Source organism: Colletes gigas, unplaced genomic scaffold, assembly GCF_013123115.1.
Source record: "Colletes gigas isolate AHSC1104 unplaced genomic scaffold, ASM1312311v1 Colletes_gigas_Sc00007, whole genome shotgun sequence".
Classification (NCBI taxonomy): Eukaryota; Metazoa; Arthropoda; class Insecta; order Hymenoptera; family Colletidae; genus Colletes; species Colletes gigas.
The window spans coordinates 6,276,458-6,297,473 of NW_025106636.1; the positions used below are offsets into that span (position 1 = coordinate 6,276,458).

Below are 21,016 nucleotides of genomic sequence, written 5' to 3' on the forward strand. Positions count from 1 at the left end.
GACGTGCCAGGGCTATGGCGACCCTATGAATAACAAATGAACGCCACCTTCGTGGTTTCGCTCTGCCCGCCGCCTTTTTTCTTGCGCCTCTTTCTTCCTGCTCCCGTCCGAGCTCGCCTCGTGTCCTCCTTGTCCCGTCCTGGCGTGGATAAAGCCGCGTTAAAAGATTCAGTGGCAAGTGTTCGCCATTAACACCAAACCTACAGACGCTTCACGTGTACCCGTTCCTACTATGACCGGTCAAATGACCTTTCTTTTCCCCTTTTTGTCAGACAACGTACCCCTAACGTTTCAATTCTATGCACAGAATGGTGTGTCTTTAACTGTAATCGAAAGCTTTCTTTCTCTTTTATGTAGCATACCTTTTCTTATCCCGTGCATTTTAAAAATCTGTGTTAAAATATTCAATATTTTTAATCTAAATAATACAGTTTTCCAATATTAGAATCAATAGATATTGCTGGAACTTCTTTGGGTATGTAGCATCAAAGTAAATGTGAAAATAAACATAGAAGGCGGCATAAATTATAGTAGTTGTTATATTCATTGGATTGAGGATGGAATACCCTTTAAAATGAGCGTTTGTACGAGTCGATAGCTCTATTAGTTCCGGAGATATAGCGATTTTAGTTTCAAGTCGATGCGGTGGCTAGTTTCGGAGATATGAGGGTCCAAAGCGTTTGTTTACATTCTTACTAAGGTCATTGACCGCACGTGCACTCGGTCAACGCGCGACAAGGAGGTCCGACGCGATGCATTAGACGGAGACAGCGATAGTCGAATTAAGAAAAACTACCTTTTACATAAATTACGATATCTCCGAAACGGAAAGTCCGATCGTCAAAAACCAAAAGCCATTTTAAAGGGGAGACCTTACCGCTTCTAACAGTGGTTCAATTTTGGATAAAGCACTGGTGGTTTCGGAACTACACGCGTCTAAAGTTTACCTATTTTTAATACGCGGTGTTTATTAATTTATTAGCTATGAAAGACGCCCATACAGGCTGTTTCGCGTATCCAGGACGAAATGTCAACACTTTCCGAACCTGTGTTTGCATGTATTAGGGGTGACGATGTTTGGCCAGCAGAGCTATAGAAAAACGAACCCTTCCACGATTGTTTGACTCCTGCAACGTCCCTGCGCTTCTCAACCCCCGAAGAAAAGTAAATTCAGCGAGTCATTGACTAACATACTGATACTGGGAGATCCAAGTAACTAAAAATGCACTGATGTCTGATTCCAATTTTGCAACGACAATAAAACGTCGAATGCAATAAGAAAAGGTCGTGAAAAGGGGGACGCTGAGTGTATTATTTGCCTTAAGACGTCAAAATCAGGGGAGCTTTTTATTAAATGCACTCTTTATGCACTGGGTGTAAAAACGACGTTCTCATTTCTGACTATTGTTCGACGTCTCAGAGAACTTCGATAATTTCATTATTTCTAAACTCGAAGCAAATATCGACTAAATTAAAGCTCTCAGTTCAGACGGGAGAACATTCTGAAGAGAATAGGCGAAGAAGTGTTCGGGTACCTTTTGTCCAACTATTTTAATTTCCGTTGACCCCCACGCTATTTTTCACTAAATCTCCCGACGAAACCAAACGCCAGTTCGCCAGAATCTCAGCGAAAAAACTTCCTGAAACGTCGGTACCGCGGTGGCTCGAAAATCGCTGATGTATTCGATATAAGTTCGGTCGTATCTCGCGTTGGAATTCTAATTCCCTGCGAAGAGGTTCCGCGAAAAGATCGTTCGGGATTCATCTCGCGTACCGATACAGAGATTCCGCCGGACATATCCCAGGGCTCAATCTCGGATCCGTTGGTTTACGATCGGTCGTACATGCGAACGAAGCTTAAATTCTAGTCTTGATAGAGTTACAGACGCGGACGGAGTTGCACGAAGCACGCTGCCCACGGCACAGACGAGGGGGGGTGAGGGTGGAGGGCGCCGGGGGTGACGGGGGCGAGACGAGATTAGTTCGACTCGCGCGTGTGTTTCCGAACTCAATCTACGCCGGAAGATTCGGTTTGCAGTTTGGCTTGTTCGCGAGCACGCCGCCTGCCAGGCACACCGGAAGACTCGCGATGGTTTCTCGACTTCCGGCCGCCCGTCTCGCGCCACCCACCCCGAACTTCCCCGGGAAACACACTAATCAGACAATCCCGTAATCAGGCCAGGCTCGTTTGCTCGGGTGTCTCAAAGGCGTCCGAATTAATTGACTCCGTGGCTAATTTAATAATTTACTTATGACCGATGGGGGAGGGATGGGGTCGAACATTCCGATACTTCACGTTCTCGTGTTATCGTTTTCACACTCCATTCGTAATACAGGCTCGATTTCTTCGAATTATAATTTACAAAATATTGTTATTTACTGTCATTTACAATTTTGTATTTAAGTTATAAACGATTTTATAACACGTAAGTGGGTACCATCAACGTGTTAAGGAGGGAGACTCGTGTAAAATGGTAAAACGGGAAGCGATATTTGACAATTTTTTTTACATTTAAGGATTTGATGAAATTTTTTTGTATTGCCACTAATTTTGACTATTTTTCGTTGTAAAAATTTGCGAATATCACTGAAAGAGTAGTAAATATATACGCGAAACATCGATGCAAGAAGTTGCATAGTTTCTTTATAAAAAAATATCAAAAACGCGTTTTGCAGTAGAAGACCCCCTTAAGTTGACGGAGTGTATAATAATCGATGAAACGAATCGAAGTTGGTACATTGCTAAGGAGCGAATTGGCACGAACCAAAACCGAGCAGATAGAGGCAATTTGTAGTTTCTCCGACTTCCGTTTGCCGTGGTTTCAGCGGCGAAGCTTGCTGGTATGGTTGGTTTTGGTTGGTCTATATTGTTTCTTGCAGTAATTCTACTATCTTTGGTAGAAAGCAATCACGGCACGCAGGTGTCTTTTTCCTGATTGGTATTTGCACGGAGGCACAGGTGTCATTGGCTGACTTTTCCATCGGTTTTGCGAGATAAGTGGAGTCTGAGGAACCGATGGTATCTCTAAGTACCTCCTTCGATGGTGAATCGACTTCAAAGACCCTCGTGGAAGGCGTGGATCTCACGACACCTTAATTAGGTAACTTCAGAAGCGTCTGAATTAATTGCCCCAGTCCTTTGCACGTGGCATGCATTACCAACAATTCCGCGGAATGATATAAAATTCTTCGAATCGAGTTAGACGGGCGATCGCGGGATTTCGTTCGAGTCTTTTGCGTTTGTAAATATTCATCGTTTCGGTTGCCTCGACGCGATATTTTAATAACAATGGCGGTTCACGACGGCGGATAGAAGTTTATTTTGCTTGTTCGGCTTGTTAATCTTGATTTATCGTATTTCCCGTCATTTTGGAATTCATTTGCAGAATTCCGGGCACAGAATCGAGACGCCCGGTATTCTTCCGCTGGAATAGAACCGATCGATGCATTTTATATGGAATGTTTGCTCGGTAAATTAAGTTAGCATCCGTCACGGGTCGAGAAAGATTGATGACGAAGCTGGGTTAATTTCGAGGAATTCTTCGAGTGTTTAGAAATCCAATCATAACGCTGTCATGCTAATCTCCATTGTCCGAGGTGCTATTAATTCCAAGGTCTGGCCTGCGGTGTTTTATAAATAACAGAGATTATTCAGATAATATCATTTCTTTAAACGGAAAATCGCCGATGACTAACTCGATTCTGATGGATATTCGTCATCGACTCGTCGCTTTCTTCGCTGCATATTCTCTGTCTCGTTTATTGTCCCTTAGTTTTGTTCGAGTCTTTTAATATCTATTGGCTTTTCAAGTGGATCTTATTCGAAATTTAACGATCGCCTTCGAATTGGGCGAAGCGAAGCAACGATCCGAAGGTAGTGATCTGTTCTATTTTCCCCGTTTTTACTGACATCATTCGCTCAAAATCCGCATGCCTTCGTGCACGTTGTTCCACACAATTCATGCGTGTGTTTCCGTTCTGCGTAGATGCGTTTATTATGCATGTAGCTCACCGTGTATGACGAGGATTAAGCTCAGTGCTAGGCAAAACAATGGATTACCTGCAAAACTACATCGTCCTCGCCGCTCTGACGTAAATGCTCGCTGAAATTGCTTTGCCAATGAATTGGCTACCGATAGTACTTCCAGTAATTACCACATTTTCGATTAATGTCGCCAGCGCGTCTATTTATACCTCGATCTTTAAAAGACTCTTACTAGAATCTGCAGTCAAAGATTTTTCTGTCGAATTAATTAGTGTGCTTGGTTTCTCCAGCCAGTATAGGATATTCCAATATTCGGGATAGCAATAGAATAATCCTAATAATAGAAAATATTAGGTTGAGTTTGATAGTTTGAATAATACAGTAATACCCGGATAACTGTGATTTTCGATCGGATAAGTGAACGGTACTCATCCCCACTAAGAGGAGACTAATCTGGGCTTGAATATCGGCCAGACAATACATAATGCAAAGATGAGACTCTTATTTTTGTCCTTTTTTTTTTAATTAAGATTTTATCGATTTATTTGTGAGAGTTTTCTAATGGTCATTTAGCAAACTTACGCTATTATGTAGACACCATTTTACGGACATTGGGATTTAACGGACATTCGGATTTTACGGGCAGCCTTTTCCTCAATTAGTCCACTAAATCGAGGTTTTACTGTATTTCAATAAACCCCCATTAACGCGTCCTGGATTTAACAGCGTACACGCGCTCGAAACGAATCTTTTTTAATGCCAATTACGTAACAAATGTTACTTCGATACAAATACAGTGCATTTCATCGTTTATACGCGCACATCTGATTTTGCGTACATCTGACTTCCTGTTAATTAATTAATGCTCCGATTATTAGTATGTTGCTTGGCCTCGAAATTCACGTATATTCGCAAGAAGTTATATCAATTAAAACCGTACGAAGAAGTTATTCTCTTGAAAACAGATTTTTTGAGGTTATCTAATCGTAATTCAGTATAGAATATCTTCCTGTGTACTTTTATAAGAAGATGGTGGCTCGAGATTCATACAAAAATGATTAAACAAGTCTAACGAAGAGTGTAAATAAGAATATTGTCTCGTGCGAATCGAAAGTCGATAAAATCAGAATTTTACGCCCAATCGCGTAAATCGAGACTTTGGAAATCGTGTGAGCGTCAGAAAATTACATACAGCCGATAATCGTTTGAAATACTCGTTTGTTCGCGGATTTCGATATTCGACTGCCATAATTCCCGATGAAATTAGCAAATGCCCCGCTGTACTATCGTCCATGGCGGATTAGCGTATTACAACAGAATACAGTTCGGTACGCGCTAATGCCTTTTGTTTTCGCGCTTCGTTAAAAGCGACGTTACCGTCGCCAAAATGATGGGACCGTTCCAATGACGTGCTAATTAATACCAATGCGTATCAATTCCCAAACATTGCGTCCAGCCAGCGAATAAGTAGCGAGATAAATTGTCGTTGACGTTCTTTACAGCCTCGATACAATCCAAAGTGTATCGATTAAATCATCCATGGCTGAGCTACCGTACAAAAATCATGCAAAAAAGTTAGATACACGCTTTGATTTCTGATCGATTTTAGAATCCGTAGGACGAACAAACGTTGAACGTTCCTCTCCGTTTCAATTACTCTCAGTGTTTTTTTCTTTTGCCTTTAAAAGAGTATTGCTGGCCAGACTGTCAATTTTTTCAATCTTTTTTGTGATTTTTTTTTTATGGCAGGTACGCTGTTTCGTGCTGAGATTTCACCGATATATTTATTCATCTTATGAGCATGTACAGTATTTTTTTCATGAAAAAATATTAAAAATTGTGGGAGTTGTAACTTCTTGTTTAAATGTGTCCTTTTACATTAGCTTCTATGATATTTCAAGATCCAGCAGACCGATTAACTTCAAATTTGGAGAAAATATTTAGCAGACACTCCTCTATGGCTAGGAACTAGAGATTTTTAAAAATATTGAGTTTTACTATTTTTTTTTAAAAATAGAAATTTGAAATTTGCAGTGTCGTCATTCCTTTATTTATCGAGATTTTGACTTCTTCCTAGTTTCTGCTATAACTACCCCCTTCCTAACGAAGATACTTTAGCCCCTTCCGTTTCAGATTTACAGATACACTGGAATAGTGGATGGATCACTTTTTTCAGAGGAGCCATTAATTAATAAGTTATAACTCCCACAATTTTTAATATTTCTTCATAAAAAAAATACTGTACATGCTCATAAGATGAGTAAATATATCTTCCAAATCTCAGTACAAAACAGCCTACCTATCATTAAAAAAAAAAATCACAAAAAGGACTAGACAGCAATATCCCCTTAACCCCTTAACCCCTTAACGTACGATTTAAAATTGTACTAAAATGTATTAAAAATGTATTGATTTTAATATACAAAACGAGTGAGTAGCCTCGTGATTGCAAAACTTGACATCAAGTACTTGTGACAAGTCAGTCTCGTCATTCTATGGCAAAGGGTTAATGCGATCAATTAGCAAGTACCTCCCTCGATAATGAGTGATCACTGTCGCGCGAGAGTCTCGATTCGACATCCACGGGACACACGGATGCACTTTAATCGAAGATAATTTTCCGCGAAACACGCAACGGGCGCGAGGATCGTTTTAACGATCAAGAACCAACCGATTCTCTGGATTCTGTTTCTCAATTATCTCCTAGGCGATCCTTGGGTCTAGGCAAGGCTTTAATTCATAATACGATTGGACGCAGACTCTCACGACGGATCATCCTCGAGGACCTGCCTCTGTCTTTGACGCGTATCAACGTTGGATGATCGAAATCTGCGTGGATTAATTTTAATTCGATTTACGTCATTCCGTCCATCTTTGATGTTCCTTGAAACAACCCTTAACAGTGCTTCAAGATCGAGAAGTTTTGGAATATGCAGAATTTTTAGCCCATTAAAATTTCCTCGTTCAAAAATCAAATTTGCAATTTAGTATTAAATTACGAGTCTCTATGTCAATTCTATTTGGATTAATTTTAATTCGATTTGTGTCATTCCGTCCATCTTTGATGTTCCTTGAAACAACCCTTAACAGTGCTTCAAGATCGAGAAGTTTTGGAATATGCAGAATTTTTAGCCCATTAAAATTTCCTCGTTCAAAAATCAAATTTGCAATTTAGTATTAAATTACGAGTCTCCATGTCAATTCTATTTGGATTAATTTTAATTCGATTTGCGTCATTCCGTCGATCTTTGATGTTCCTTGAAACAACCTTTTACAGGGCTTCAAGATCGAGAAGTTTAGAAGAGGTTTTGGAATATGCAGAACTTTTTTTCCATTAAAATTTTCTCTTTCAAAAATTAGGCAAGTTAAAATTAAATTACAAAATTAGCAAAAGTTAGAAATTTTGCCCATCTTTGCTTTAAGAGTGAATTTTGGAAATTTAGAAATTCCTGAAAATTAATATGACATATGAAATTGAAAAAGCCCCCGTGCACGTGTACTCCAAAAGCAAAACGTTAGCTCTTTTTCCCCTCTGTGTTCTCAAAAGTGAGAAATTTTGCCCAAATCTACTTTAGAAATGAAATTTGGAAATCTGAAAATTCCTAAACACAAAAATAACATAAAATTGAAAAAGTCCCCTTTGCACCCAAACTCCAAAAGCAAAACATGGGCTCTTTTCCCCCTCTGTGATCTCAAGAGGTTAGAAATTTGGACACGAACATATAAAGAAATGAAAATGAATCGTGAATCCTCGAATCGTGAAGGTTATCCGTGATCCAACGGTTCGGAGATCGGCCATTTCCTTTTTCATTTTCGGGGAAAAAGGGTGAAGCGCCGCGGACCGTGGCCCCGGGCGCAGCTTGAAACTGTCCCCAGCGTGAGTAATAGAATCGCATTGAAATCTGCGGACCGCGAAAATAAACAAGAAAGTTAATTAATACGACGTGGACGGGGCGAGGCGTGCAGTTCGATTCCGTATCGAATCGTTCTCATAAAACGATACTCGGACAGCCTAGTTACACGGGTGCACGTCTACAGGCAAGACGTAATCAGTCAGTGTACATGAAAGCGTGACCTAAGCCTTCGTTACTGCACGTGCATGCGCCATGAAATTGCATTAGTGATCACTGCATATTGAGGCAGACTGTGTGCATTCTGACCTATACACACAGGAACGCGCGACCGGGTACACGTACCCGGTTCCGTGTACACTTGCACGAATTGTATGAAACCCCAACTAGATATACACGGTGTGTCTACTTTAACGATCTCATCAATTGCGACCTAGCCAATATATGCTCGAGGCCGCCGTTTTCATATCGATTTTCACGCCCCGGCCAAAAATCATATCTTCGCTTCGCGACGCAACCGTCGACCCTAAACGATTTTTTTTTTTTTTCGAACAAACGTTATCTCGTAGCACGCGAAAACCAGCTGGACACGGGTTAGAAGGGGGTGAAATCAATCGCGATAACGTACCCGTTAGCTTTTGATCGGTCGGGGCTAACGAGACGTTGGCAAACCGAGATTTCAGATTTCGACGAGGCTTCTATTTATCAGGTTTCTAGTTTTTATAATAAAAAGATTGATAGTGGAAATTTTCTCAGATTCTAAGTTTGGAAATTTTCTGTTTATGTAAAGAATGAACGTTTCGATTCTTGCTTAACGTCTCTTGACGAGTTTGGAATCGTTTGAAGAGACTTACACTGATATGATTGTGAATGAAATTGCGTTGATGTAGAAAGATTGATTATTTTCTCAGATTCTAAACTTGGAAAGTTGCTTATTGTGTTGAAATTCCTCTTCTGTTTATGAAAATAATAAACGAGTTTGGAATCGTTTGAAGAGACTTACGATCATGTAATAAATAAAATTGTATCAAGATAGGAGCAAAAGGGGCTCGTGATCCATCTCAGGATAACGCAGATAGACGTCCTTAAATCCAAACAAAAATTAAATTAACCTTCCATGCACCAGTTTTCAGAGTCTGATTTCATAATTTTATTATCGCGCGCCATTGTGGCTCTAAAACAGTAGGATCATCAGCATATACAGTGATATGATTGTAAATGAAATTGCGTTGATGTAAAAAGATTGATTATTTTCTCAGATTCTAAGCTTGGAAAGTTGCTCATTGTGTTGAAATTCCTCTTCTGTTTATGAAAATAATAAACGAGTTTGGAATCGTTTGAAGAGACTTACGATTATGTAATAAATAAAATTGTATCCAGATAGGAGCAAAAGGGGCTCGTGATCTACTCAAGATGGCGCAGATGGGCTCAATTAAATCCAAACAAAAATTAAATTAACCTTTCATACAGCAGTTTTCAGAGTCTGATTTCATAATTTTATTATCGCGCGCCATTGTGGCTCTAAAACAGTAGGATCATCAGCTCGAACGTGAGTGTAAGTAGACACGAATACGCGTCTCGGTCCCATTCCATGCAAATGTGAGCCAACGGACCCTGAAGATTATTGTCAGACGCGAGACGATCCAGAAAATGTAACTCGTAGCCTTTTAAAATGCATGGAACGGCATTCACAGCTCTTGTCGCGCGTTTCTACGTCGGGACCGAGGGTTTGCTGCCCGTCTGATAGGCCATCTCATGCCAGAGAGGGGTGTTTTCCATAGCGCTACGTGAACACCATTAAGGGATAGTCCCTGGCCTTATCTCCGGCTAGAATGGTCGAGTTGCGTATGCGTGACACGCGTCTCTAAGAATCCGGGCTACTTCGCTACCCAAAATCCACCGAATTGCACCCTTTTCTTCCCCCTCGTACTGTCTCTTCGCTTCTTCCTCTGTTTTTTCGAACATTTCTGTTCTTTGCCTAATGTATTTTCTTCCTTCATGTACCTTATCAAATCTATTATAAATTAAAGAGTTACCATGAAAATTAAAAAAAATGAATTTCTAATGTCAATAACGCGATTTCGAAGGTAATCTATACGTGTCTATGCTCCAGTTATACGTGCAATAGAAAAGAATTCTGAGACCGTGTTTGTTATTAATAATAACTAGTTTCGTGCATTATTTGGTTTGCAATAACGTCAAATATCCTCCTGGCCGTGTTTGCCGTGACTGCATGTAAATATTTAACTGCATTTCTCTGCAGATACTCCTTATGTGTCCCAATGGTACAGAATGCGACACGCTTATTGTTAATAAATGAATTGTGCGTTGTTTCGCTGTGAAAGTCACGCCGGAATGTTATACAACGCGCTCGCAATAATCACGGGAAGAGAAACGACCGGATGACGAAGATGACAATTAGTCCGGTGATTAATTTTAATAGATCGTTTGCGTCCACCGATGAATCTCTCAGGTGAAAAAGAGAAACATCCATTTGCTATCGTCAGCGTTCTTAAAAACTCGTCCGAATCTTGTTCCAGTATTATGTATGGAATTTTAAAAACATTTGGCGTTTGCACTGTTCGTTGAGTATCAAATATGTACCGAGCGTTTCATTGTAATTAATGCTGGCCATCGAGTCTAATATTAAACGGAAATCTGTCTGTTCTCTTGTTGCAGATTTAAACGGAAGCACTGAGAAACACCGACAGAGAAGTTGATGAATTTTCAATCTGTACTTACCTCTAAATGTTGACTCGCGAATTAGTAACGAAGCATGTACTTCTACAGGGTTGCTTGCACATTTTATTTGAAACAAAATGGCGAATAATTACCATTTCAAATGCTTCATAAAGAAACGAGAGAAATTTTTCGATTGTATTATTGAAAAATCAATATAAATGTTGGAAATTTATAAAAATACGTTCACCTCAAATGTAGCATTTCAAGCTATTTTACGTTAAAAAAATCTCGATATTATTGCAATGAAAGGGGAATATCAAAGGGTTAAACCCTTCGAAACTTACACAGGGTGTTCGGCCACCTCTAGGAAAAATTTTAGTGGTAGATTCTAGAGACCAAAATAAGACAAAAATCAGGAATACCAATTTGTTAATCGAGGCTTCGTTAAAAAGTTATTAACGTTTAAAATTAGGCCCGTACTGAATTTTTTTCTCGAAAGTGCGTAGGATTTCGGGGGAATATGTATTCACCAAAAATGGTTGTATTTGACCCCAGAACCTAGAAATAATTTTTTCAACTCGATTTGAAAAATTGTTTTTTCGCTGTCAATTTAGTCACCCATTCGAATTTTTTTCTTGAAAGTGCGTAGGATTTCGAGGGTATATCTAATGACCAAAAATGATTGTAATTGGCCCCCAAAAGTGAAAATAATTTTTCCAGATCGATTTGGAAAAATTTATTTTCTCCGAATTTGGGCACCTAAAAAAATCTTTAAAAATAATTCTTTTAAGCCGATTTCAAATTCATACAACGAGTGAAATACATATTTTAATACAAAATCAGCTAATATTCGATGACTGATATGAAACGACACAAGAGCTGCTCTTGAATTTACATAATAAACGTGGAAATTCTATGGAAATTCTACCCGTAATTTCTTCTTCCAATATGTCGTAAATTGCACGTTGTACGATGAATATACATAATTGTATTAATCGTACGAGCTTATTAACTAATGAGAGCAACGTTATCTATCTTCTTTGTAACTCAACGCACGAAATGAAACGATCTTTTTGCGTGGAATTAATGACTACTTCTATCGAAAGTATAACAAGTATAATTGTTATTTTTAAAGCGTCGAATCTTGAGTAAAATTTAGTGTTTCGGTGGATAGACCGAAATTAATATTCGAACAGCATGGTATTCCGGTAGATTATTGATTCACATACAGAGTGTCCCAGTAATTGTGGTACAACCGACAGAAGGGGGAATCCTGCATAAAAAATAAGTCGAAAAAATGGAATAAAATTGTTTCGTTCGAAGCCTTGTTTTCGAGAAAATCGACTTTGAAAGTTCATCGGATATGCATGCAATAGAGCATGACCATTAGCTATTAGCATAAGTAGAAGTAGTGAGTAATGGACGGACGCGTCAGGCATATCGTATTTAATCGCTCGCGTACCTGAACAATTTTCTAATTCAATTATCTCGAAAACGAAGCCACCGAAAACAACTTCATTCCACGTTTTCGACTGATATTTTTATGCATTTTTAATTTCTCTGTAATTTATACCCCGCAAAAATATCTGGACACTTTAGAAAATATACTGTGATATAAAATATTACGTAACATTCGCACAGTATATTCCCCAAAGTGTCCAAATATTTTTGCAACGTATAAATTACAGATTACTCTGTTTGCTGATCATTATGTGAATCATAAATGATAAAAATTTCTTTCCTCTGCAATAAAATTATAATACAGTCTTTTGTCGAGTATACTGTTTGGTTAATAAGACGTCCTAAACGCTTAGACACGTCAGACGTGAATCTGAGTAAATAATTTTGTGAATCACGCTCCCATTCTTCTGTCAGACGTATTTTTGGTTCTCCCTTTGTTTTTCTGACTGGTTTTCGAACGATGTAATCCAATAAATTCCCTAGACTCTCTGCAGAATTTAAATCCAGCGATTGTGGAGTCAGACGCGATACTTTTCAGCAGGAATATAATAGATATTCCTGAACAATTCGTGACATTTTTTTTTTATTATTATTTTTGTTAAATTTAAAAGTATCACGCGCGTAGCACTTTCCATTAAATGTTTTTCCAGTCAAATAATTTTTAACTTTTTTTACTCGATGTTAAATATCATAATAATGATTCTTTTTGTTTTAATATGATTACGCTTATTTTGGGAATTACTCGGTATAATACGAACTCGTGTTTAAAAAACAATTAATTCTTAAGTTGAAATGTTAAAGAAAATAATTTTTAAAAGACTTCATAAATTTTAATGAGGTCACGAAAGACCAACTTTTGAGTTGCGTAGTTTGCAATTGACTAAAATCAAAGTTTTGGTTCAAGACAGAATGCGTTCGTTTTAATGTACCATCAATTATTTAGTCGATTTCATGCTCCGCGTACGAAACAAACGAATTCAATCATCAGGTTTCTCCAAACGAGGCCCGAAGCAAAAATCATCGTCGCTGTCGAACAGGCACCGATAATTAGTTACTGCCGCTAAAAATGCAGGCAATCGGTTCGGAACTTTTTCCAGTCCAGTGGAGGGGAACCGAGGCTTCCGGGAAGTTTCCCAATTTCTGTTTCGTTCGAAAGTTGATTCCGTTTGCGCGGCGTTTTCTGCGCGGCTTTCAAACGGCCGAATTACGCGCGTGCAGCGCAATTACGCGTACGCGTTAACGAGATTTACGAGCAGATATATTTTTAATTGGTAACTAATCGTTATTACTTCCCAACAGCAGCCACACTTTGCCTATCGGGGCGTTCACTAATTTTTAATGCAATTCCGAATCGTTCAAAATCTACGGTAAAAATATCAAATTTTTACGTTTCTCAGGGAACAGAAATTTTCATTTCACAACTTCGTATTTTATCTTGTGTGTCGAAATGGAATTTTATTATTTTATACTTAGAATTTTGAGCAATTTATAGACAACATAACACGATTCATTATTTTCGTAATTTACTACATTTACTAATTTTTATTGCAATTTTGAATCGTTCAAAACCTACGGTAAAAATATCAAATTTTTACGTTTCTCAGGGAACAGAAATTTTCATTTCACAACTTCGTATTTTATCCTGTTTATCAAAATAGAATTTTATTATTTTATACTTAGAATTTTAAGCAATTCACAGCAGACATAACGCGATTATTTTCGTAATTAGTGGACGAATCAGACACTTTCATAAATATAAAGTGTGGTTTATAAGAATTATTTTCTTTATGATGCATATATTATATTACATAATTTTTTTTTATAATTTTAGCGCTTCGAAGATGGCCAAACGTTAAGATAAATAAACGCAATTATTATTTCGCAAAAGATACACTCTAAGAGTCAAATAATTTAAATCTTGACTCCGCATTGATTTTACGCGTACTTGGAACAACGAGATACATAAATTTCCTTCGTTGATAACTTCGTATTATATCATGATTTAATACTTGTTTGGATCAGAGTATAATACGGAACGTCAGTTAATTTACAACGTATGAATGTACGACGGTGACGCGAATCAAGTCATAAATACAATTCACAGGGAAGGGAAAAACTGACAGGAAACACGACAGGTGATAAATATAATGTACCACGGGTTATAAGGAGCTACAAACTAGCGAATTGTAATTGGAATTCGTCTCGTGTACGCCCTTTCAATCTCGGTATCTTACCGGATATCCGACATAACGTGTTTCCAATGAAACCTACATTTTTCAGTCAATAAATCGAACACGGTACAATTCCATTTGCGTTATACTTTGTTTCGTACCTTCTAATAATTATTATATAATTTTATCGCATTAATTGTATCGTTATAGAGCGTGGGTTAATTTTTCTTTCCCCTTTTGTTCGATTTCAGGAAGAATAGTTCAACCCTAGAGAAGTTCCATTTGCAAATCTCCAGAGCGGAACTGTACCCGTTGGACTCGAAATACGTGGACCAATTGTTGCACGAAATCGCGACGAGGCCTATCGTTCATGTTGGTAAGCGTTTTTTTGATCTTTTACTTTTAACTTTTTCACGATTCGTTGAGAAACTAGATCGCTTCTTAAACGCATACGAATTTAAATTAAACGGGGAACATTTACATATATCGCGGTATTTTTTATTAGAAATTCTAGCGCTGTTCACAATATTCACAGTTTCCTTTTCTTTTTCGCGAGGAATTAAAATCTCTTCGTGTTATTTTTTAACCTTCGCGCAGCGGCCTTCGACTTTAATCCGCGCGACGTTAAAATTTATTCGCCTTCGTTGCAAGGTCTGACAATGTTTTCCCACTCGGCTAGGGAATTATTCTATCGCAAATTAGAATTCTGCTCAGAAACTACTATCTGTTGAGGTGTTCTATACACGCAAAGTTTATAAAAAAGTTTCTTTCGAAGAACATTCTTCGAACTTTCGGGTTAGTGCAGGTAAATAAATTATAAAATACAGGGTGTTCAGCCACCCCTGGGAAAAATTTTAGCGGTAGATTCTAGGGGCCAAACTAAGACGAAAATCAAGAATACCAATTTGTTGATTAGGGCTTTGTTAAAAAGTTATTAACGTTTAAAGTTCAGCCTGTTCTGAATTTTTTTCTCGAAAATGCGCAGGATTTTTGGGCTATGTCTATTCACCAAAATTGATTGTAATTGTCCCCCCTAAACGAACATAATTTTTCCAAGACGATTCGAAATTCTTTTTTTTCACCCAAAACTTTCAGCACTTGCTCGAATTTTTTTCTCGAAACTGCGTAGGATTTCGGAGGTATATCTATTCACCAAAAATGATTGTAATTGACCCCCCTAAACGAACATAATTTTTCCAAGACGATTCGAAATTCTTTTTTTTCACCCAAAACTTTCAGCACTTGCTCGAATTTTTTTCTCGAAACTGCGTAGGATTTCTGGGGTATGTCTATTCACCAAAAATAATTATAATTGACTCCTTCAACTGAAAATATTTTTTCCAGAAGGATTTGAAATTTTTTAATTTCGTCGAAAAATTTCACCACTTTCCTGAATTTTTTTCTCGAAATTGCGTAGGATTTCGGGGGTATGTGTATTCACCAAAAATGCTTGTAATTAACCCCTGCAACCGAAAATAATTTTTCCAGAAGGATTTGAAATTTTTTAATTTCATTTTTTAATAACTTTTTAACGAAACCTCAGTCAAGAAATTGATATTCTTGATTTTCGTCTTATTTTGGCCTCCAGAATCGCCAATTAAAATTTTTCCCAGGGGTAGCCAAACATCCTGTATACAAATACCATGTTTGGTGAATAAAGACCAAAAAATGATCAGTCAATGCAACGAAATATTATCTATAGAAGTGTACTATACACACAAAGTTCATAAAAAAGTTCGTGTACCTAAAATATTGAGAGAAAAATATTTCAAACTTTCCTCTTGATATAGGAAAATAAATTTCAAAATATGATACATACAAATATCATTTTTAGTCGAAACGAAGCTCGCATAATTAACACAAGCCTCAATAAAAATTAATATTCCTGGATTCCAGTCGCGTTATATTAAAATACAGTCTTTCTTTGAATATACAGGATGTTTCAAAAGTACATGTAATCACTCGAAGAATCTACGCACTGAAATAATAAAAAAAATTGTTCTATGAAGAAATGAAAGGTAAAATAATAATTATTATATTAGAGCTGATTGGGAATTTCAGCAGTTTCGTTCGAGACCTGGTTTCTCAGTAGAATCGGGCGCCGCTGGTCAGACGTTCTATCGCTACGCAATGCATAACAATCGAAATTCTTGGGCGGTCGCTGTCGAACTCCTTCCACTCGGGTATTACAGCGATCGAACATGCTGTAATATAAATTTTCGAGCGACAGTGCACGCAAATCGTGCTCGGAATTTTTCCTTGGGCGAAGTAATGGATGATAAGCCCCGGCCACCGTACGTGGACCTTTATTAAATTTTACGTGGCTCACAGTAAATTGACTTTTTCGAGAGGTCTTCGAACCATTTGACGTACCACGGGTTCGTCGATTTTCCCTAAAATTAATTTCCTTCGACGAACAACGACAGCTTTGTTCCTATCTTTTCTATTTACATTACAGAAAATAGACTGTTTCATTTGAATATTGAATATTCGAATCGACGTACCACAAGATCGTCGATTTTCCCTAAAATTAAAATAAAAAAATTAGTTTTGCTCCTGTCTTTTGTATTTATATTACAAAAAATAGAATGTTTAGGCAGCTACCCCCTTGTCGATTTTTCTTAGAAATTCGTTTTTCATTTTTAATAATTTTGTTTGACGCCCTATAGAAAAGTTGTCTAATACCTTCTTGTAGGTATCGATAAGTTCTACTTCAGAAAAAAGTTTCATTGAAATATATTCACTATTGTAGGAGTTATGGCTGCTTGAAAATTGGACCATTTTTATGGGGTTTTTCTCACTTTACGGGGTTAAGGAATAACTTTTTGAATATTTTTGGAATTTCTGCATATTCTCTACCTAAATACGCATTGTTTGCCGTTTGGAACATTAAAATCCGCCAATCCGTTCAGGAGTTATGATTTTTTAAAGATTCGCATGAAACTTCAGGGGAATCGGAATGTCCGAGTCAGACATTGTATTTTCAGTAAGGAATTTTTTTCTCGAAAAGGGTTAGGATTTCGGGGGTATGTCTATTGACCAAAAACGACTCTACTCGACTCCTGCAACTGAAAATAATTTTTTTAGACCAATTGGAAATTTTTTAATTTTATCAAAAAATTTCACCACCTACCCGAATTTTTTTCTCGAAACTCGGTAAGATTTCAGGGATATGTGTAATGACCAAAAATGATTGTAATCGACCCTTGCAACCGAGAATAATTTTTTTAGAAAGATTTGAAACTTTTTAATTTAATTTTTTAATAATTTTTTATTAAAACCTTAGTCAAAAATTGATATTCTTGATTTTCGTCTTATTTTGGGCCATCACCCTGTATAATTATATAAATTTGAACATTTTCAATAGAACCAAGATACTGAATTTGTCGCGTGTGTCCAGCTTTCCCGTCCGCGACACGTTTCATTAACAGAACTGCAACAGAACGTATGGAATGTAACAGTGACGGTAACGGAACCGTCGCAACAAATGAAACGAACAATGAGAATTAGACGCGGAGGCATAAAATTAATTTGGAAACGGCGCCGTAATAATCTTCCGCGTTGAAATTAATTCCTCTACGGCCCATGAAGCTAGTCAATTAACCGGTGTTATTGTGACCGTGGATTTGTGCTTAGTAATTACCGCGACGCGGTTTATTGACCAACAATGCAACGATCGTACGAATCGAAAGAGAGAACGAGCGAAACGGATTGTTCCTGGTCTCAGAACCGTAACGTTTTAAAATTAGTTCTGGCATCGACGTACCACGCGTAATTTTCGATCGTTCGCTCATGGTCGCTCGTCCAATAATCGCTTCTATTTGATAGTAAAACTGAACAATCTCCAAACAATGGTATCATCTAATTCATCTAATTTTTGTCTTGCAAATTAAAGCTCCATTCTATTCAACAGTCTTTTATTTCATTTGTTATAATTATACATTTTTGAAACAAGTAACTATAGTCCAGTTTAACATGTAAACTCCTATTAATATTAATAACAAACTTTACGTTATAAGTGATTGATATTTCTGTACGAAAACAGTGTTCACTCTGTATATTTTCCTTAAATAATCTACGATACAAAATTATCAAATTTAGTCATATCCTGATCAGTAAAATATAATACTTATGTCTCGTCACTCTTCTAAAGATGATCACAAAATTCATTCTGATACTGGTAACAGCAAAAAAACATCTTTTTGAAAAAGAAATATCAGTGGACAGTCGGACAAACGAAAACGAGACAGCAATTCCGCGCCTAGAAGTAAACATGTTTGATTACGGACTTCAGTAGAATAGACTATCGTTGATCAGCCCTCCATCGATACAGTGGATCCTGATGGAAAATATGGAAATCATATTCGCGATAGCATTTTGTTTGCGCAAGCTCCGCCCGTGTTGGTATCGCGAATTTCAAACGGAATATTAAATTTTAATCAAACGAATACCGTAGTTCGATCTGTACAATACAAAAATGGAAAAAACGGAGGGGTGGAGGGGGAAGACAAAAGTTTCGACGACATTGTTCGATACAATTTGATGAATTACAATAGAGCTCGCGGATTCTGTGGGTGACACTCCCGAATAAAATGATATCTATGGATTATTCGGATCGAAAACTTGTCGAACGAGAAGTACCTGGCCTGAGGTATAGATGGCGATTATTGTTTAAAAAAAATGACTATGGTTGAGTGACAGAATGAAGGAAAAATGGCCGCATTTGGCGAAAAAGAAAGTGTTGTTTCACCAGTTCACACATCCGTTATTGCGATGGCCAAAATTCAGAAGTTAAAGTTCGAATTGCTCCCTCGCGCACCCTATTCGCTAGACTTAGCCCCCTCAAGTTATTTTCTATTTCCAAACTTGAAAAAATGGCTCGATCGTAAAAGATTTTCCAATAATGAAGAGGTGGAGTCTGCGGTTGATGGCTATTTTGAGGAATTCGATGGTTCCCGCTATAAACAGGGTATCGAAGCTATTGAACACAGCTGGGAAAAGTGTACCCAGCTAAAAGGAAATCATGTTGAAAAATATTTGTCCCCTTTCTTGTTTTTTTTTGTTAGGTCAGGTACTTGTGGGAAAATCCTCGTAAAGCAGCGCGCGATTCGAATTTAAACAACTTCCCGTGGATCCGGGGAGCTGGTAATACGGGTCGAAAGGCGAGGTATCTGTTGATTTCTTCGATCCGTAGAAAATTCCGTCGGATAGACGGGATCGGTGTAATTTCGATTACATTTAGTCGTTGAGCGACAGTTTGTTAAACAAATAGCAAGGCCAGCGTAGGGTCGAGTGGCAGCGGAACGAAGTTAAATCAGCGCCAAGGAGTCCCCCCCCCCGGCTGCCGCGGATGCAATTATTAAGCAGTATCGAACTGCCGTAGGAAATTAGATCGTCGATCAAAAGGGAGGATAGGGCGGAGATGGTTCCCCGGGCATCTCGGTGACAAAGGAGGTCGATCCAAGTTGCTAAACAATAATTAAATTGAGCGGAGAGGGCGCCGCCATTCGATTCCCAGCGAGCTGATTTCGATACGTAATCACGGTCCACGAAATTAAACGTTTAATCGGCTAGAAATCTCCGCCCTGGCCTCCTAAAAGTTGCCAGCAGAATTCAATTCGTACGGAACCCTTTTGCTTAAGAAATTCTTCGTTTCGGGCTAGCAATTGCTTTCAAACGACAAGAAAATGGATTGTTTGGTCGTTGGGGTATGTAAGCGTCTTTTCGAGACGAAATCTGGTAAAAAGAATGCCCTCTGTTAAAATTTCTTCCATTTTACTACAAATGGAAATAGTAGTTTTTATTTAAAAAAGTATTCGAGACATTTGTTGAGTTTGGAAACGAACACACTGTATGTAAAGCTAATATGAAAATTGGGAGACATTTTGAACGAAATAAACAATTGATTATTTTATTTGATTTCATGTATCGTTGATGAATAAAATTATTTAATTATTTACTTAAAATAATTTTCTCAGGTTATATAAGTTCATATATAAATTTATTAATATTAATGAGTATATACGTGTGTACAGTTTGGAATGTGTTGCTCAAGAATGTTATTGAAATTAAATTCCAGAATATGGTTCGTAGTGCAATATAATCTTTTAAAAAATCGATGGAAGAAAGTTATGGGAGAGGTCAGTGTGCTGGCGTTAGAAAAGTTGGAGAATTTTCTTAGGTTGTCTCGTATATTGAAACGTTCGTAGGAAATACGACTTCGGTGTCTGCTCGGTCTCTAACAATAAGCTTTGCGTTTATAAGAAATGGCGATTTTGCACGTGCCGGTAACGCGAATTCCGTGCACTCTGTAAGACCTTTTACGTTTGCTAATTTTACCGATCTCGCTGGTTCTATTAAGTGTAGTTCCTCAGAGTCAGTGTCCTTTAAACGTGAAGATCAATCTAAAACCATTGACTCTTTTATGAGGTGAATATTTCAGATGATGTGGCACTAAATCTTGAAATCCTCCGTGTTTGGATTCTTTATTAATACCAAAGATAACGACCCTAGATATACGTATCCTTATTTTCAAAATTTCAGCTCGAAAACATTAATTTTGACGTTTCAAAGGGACGAACTTCTTTTCAAGATATTCACGTTCACTACGAAGTACTCATAATTTGTGTGAAAAATAGTGTCCAGATGCAAATAAAGAAACCTCGATAATAAATATCAATTAAATTTTGATTTTAACATTCTGCATTAAAATCGAGCGTTATTTATTATATTAATCTGAACTCCCTTTTTCCCCCAAGTGACCTTACAACATTACGCGAGTTCAAGGCAAAGTTTCCATTCGATCGGTTCCGAACATCGATGGATGTTCGCGTAAAATGTCAGCGTTCTTAAATATCCCATTATCC

General features: G+C 37.7%; 1 protein-coding gene across 2 annotated transcripts in view; it reads left to right on the forward strand.

Moving 5' to 3' along the window:
• LOC122396626 (extracellular serine/threonine protein CG31145) overlaps window positions 1–21,016 on the forward strand; it is a 79,789-nt gene that overhangs the window by 36,949 nt on the left and 21,824 nt on the right. For both annotated transcript variants that reach the window (XR_006259057.1, XM_043395197.1), the window contains exon 2: window positions 14,402–14,526. Coding sequence is in view for 1 of the 2 variants with exons in the window: in XM_043395197.1 (XP_043251132.1) it covers window positions 14,402–14,526 (125 nt within the window). In the remaining variant the exon portion in view is untranslated. The remainder of the gene's footprint in view (window positions 1–14,401; window positions 14,527–21,016) is intronic.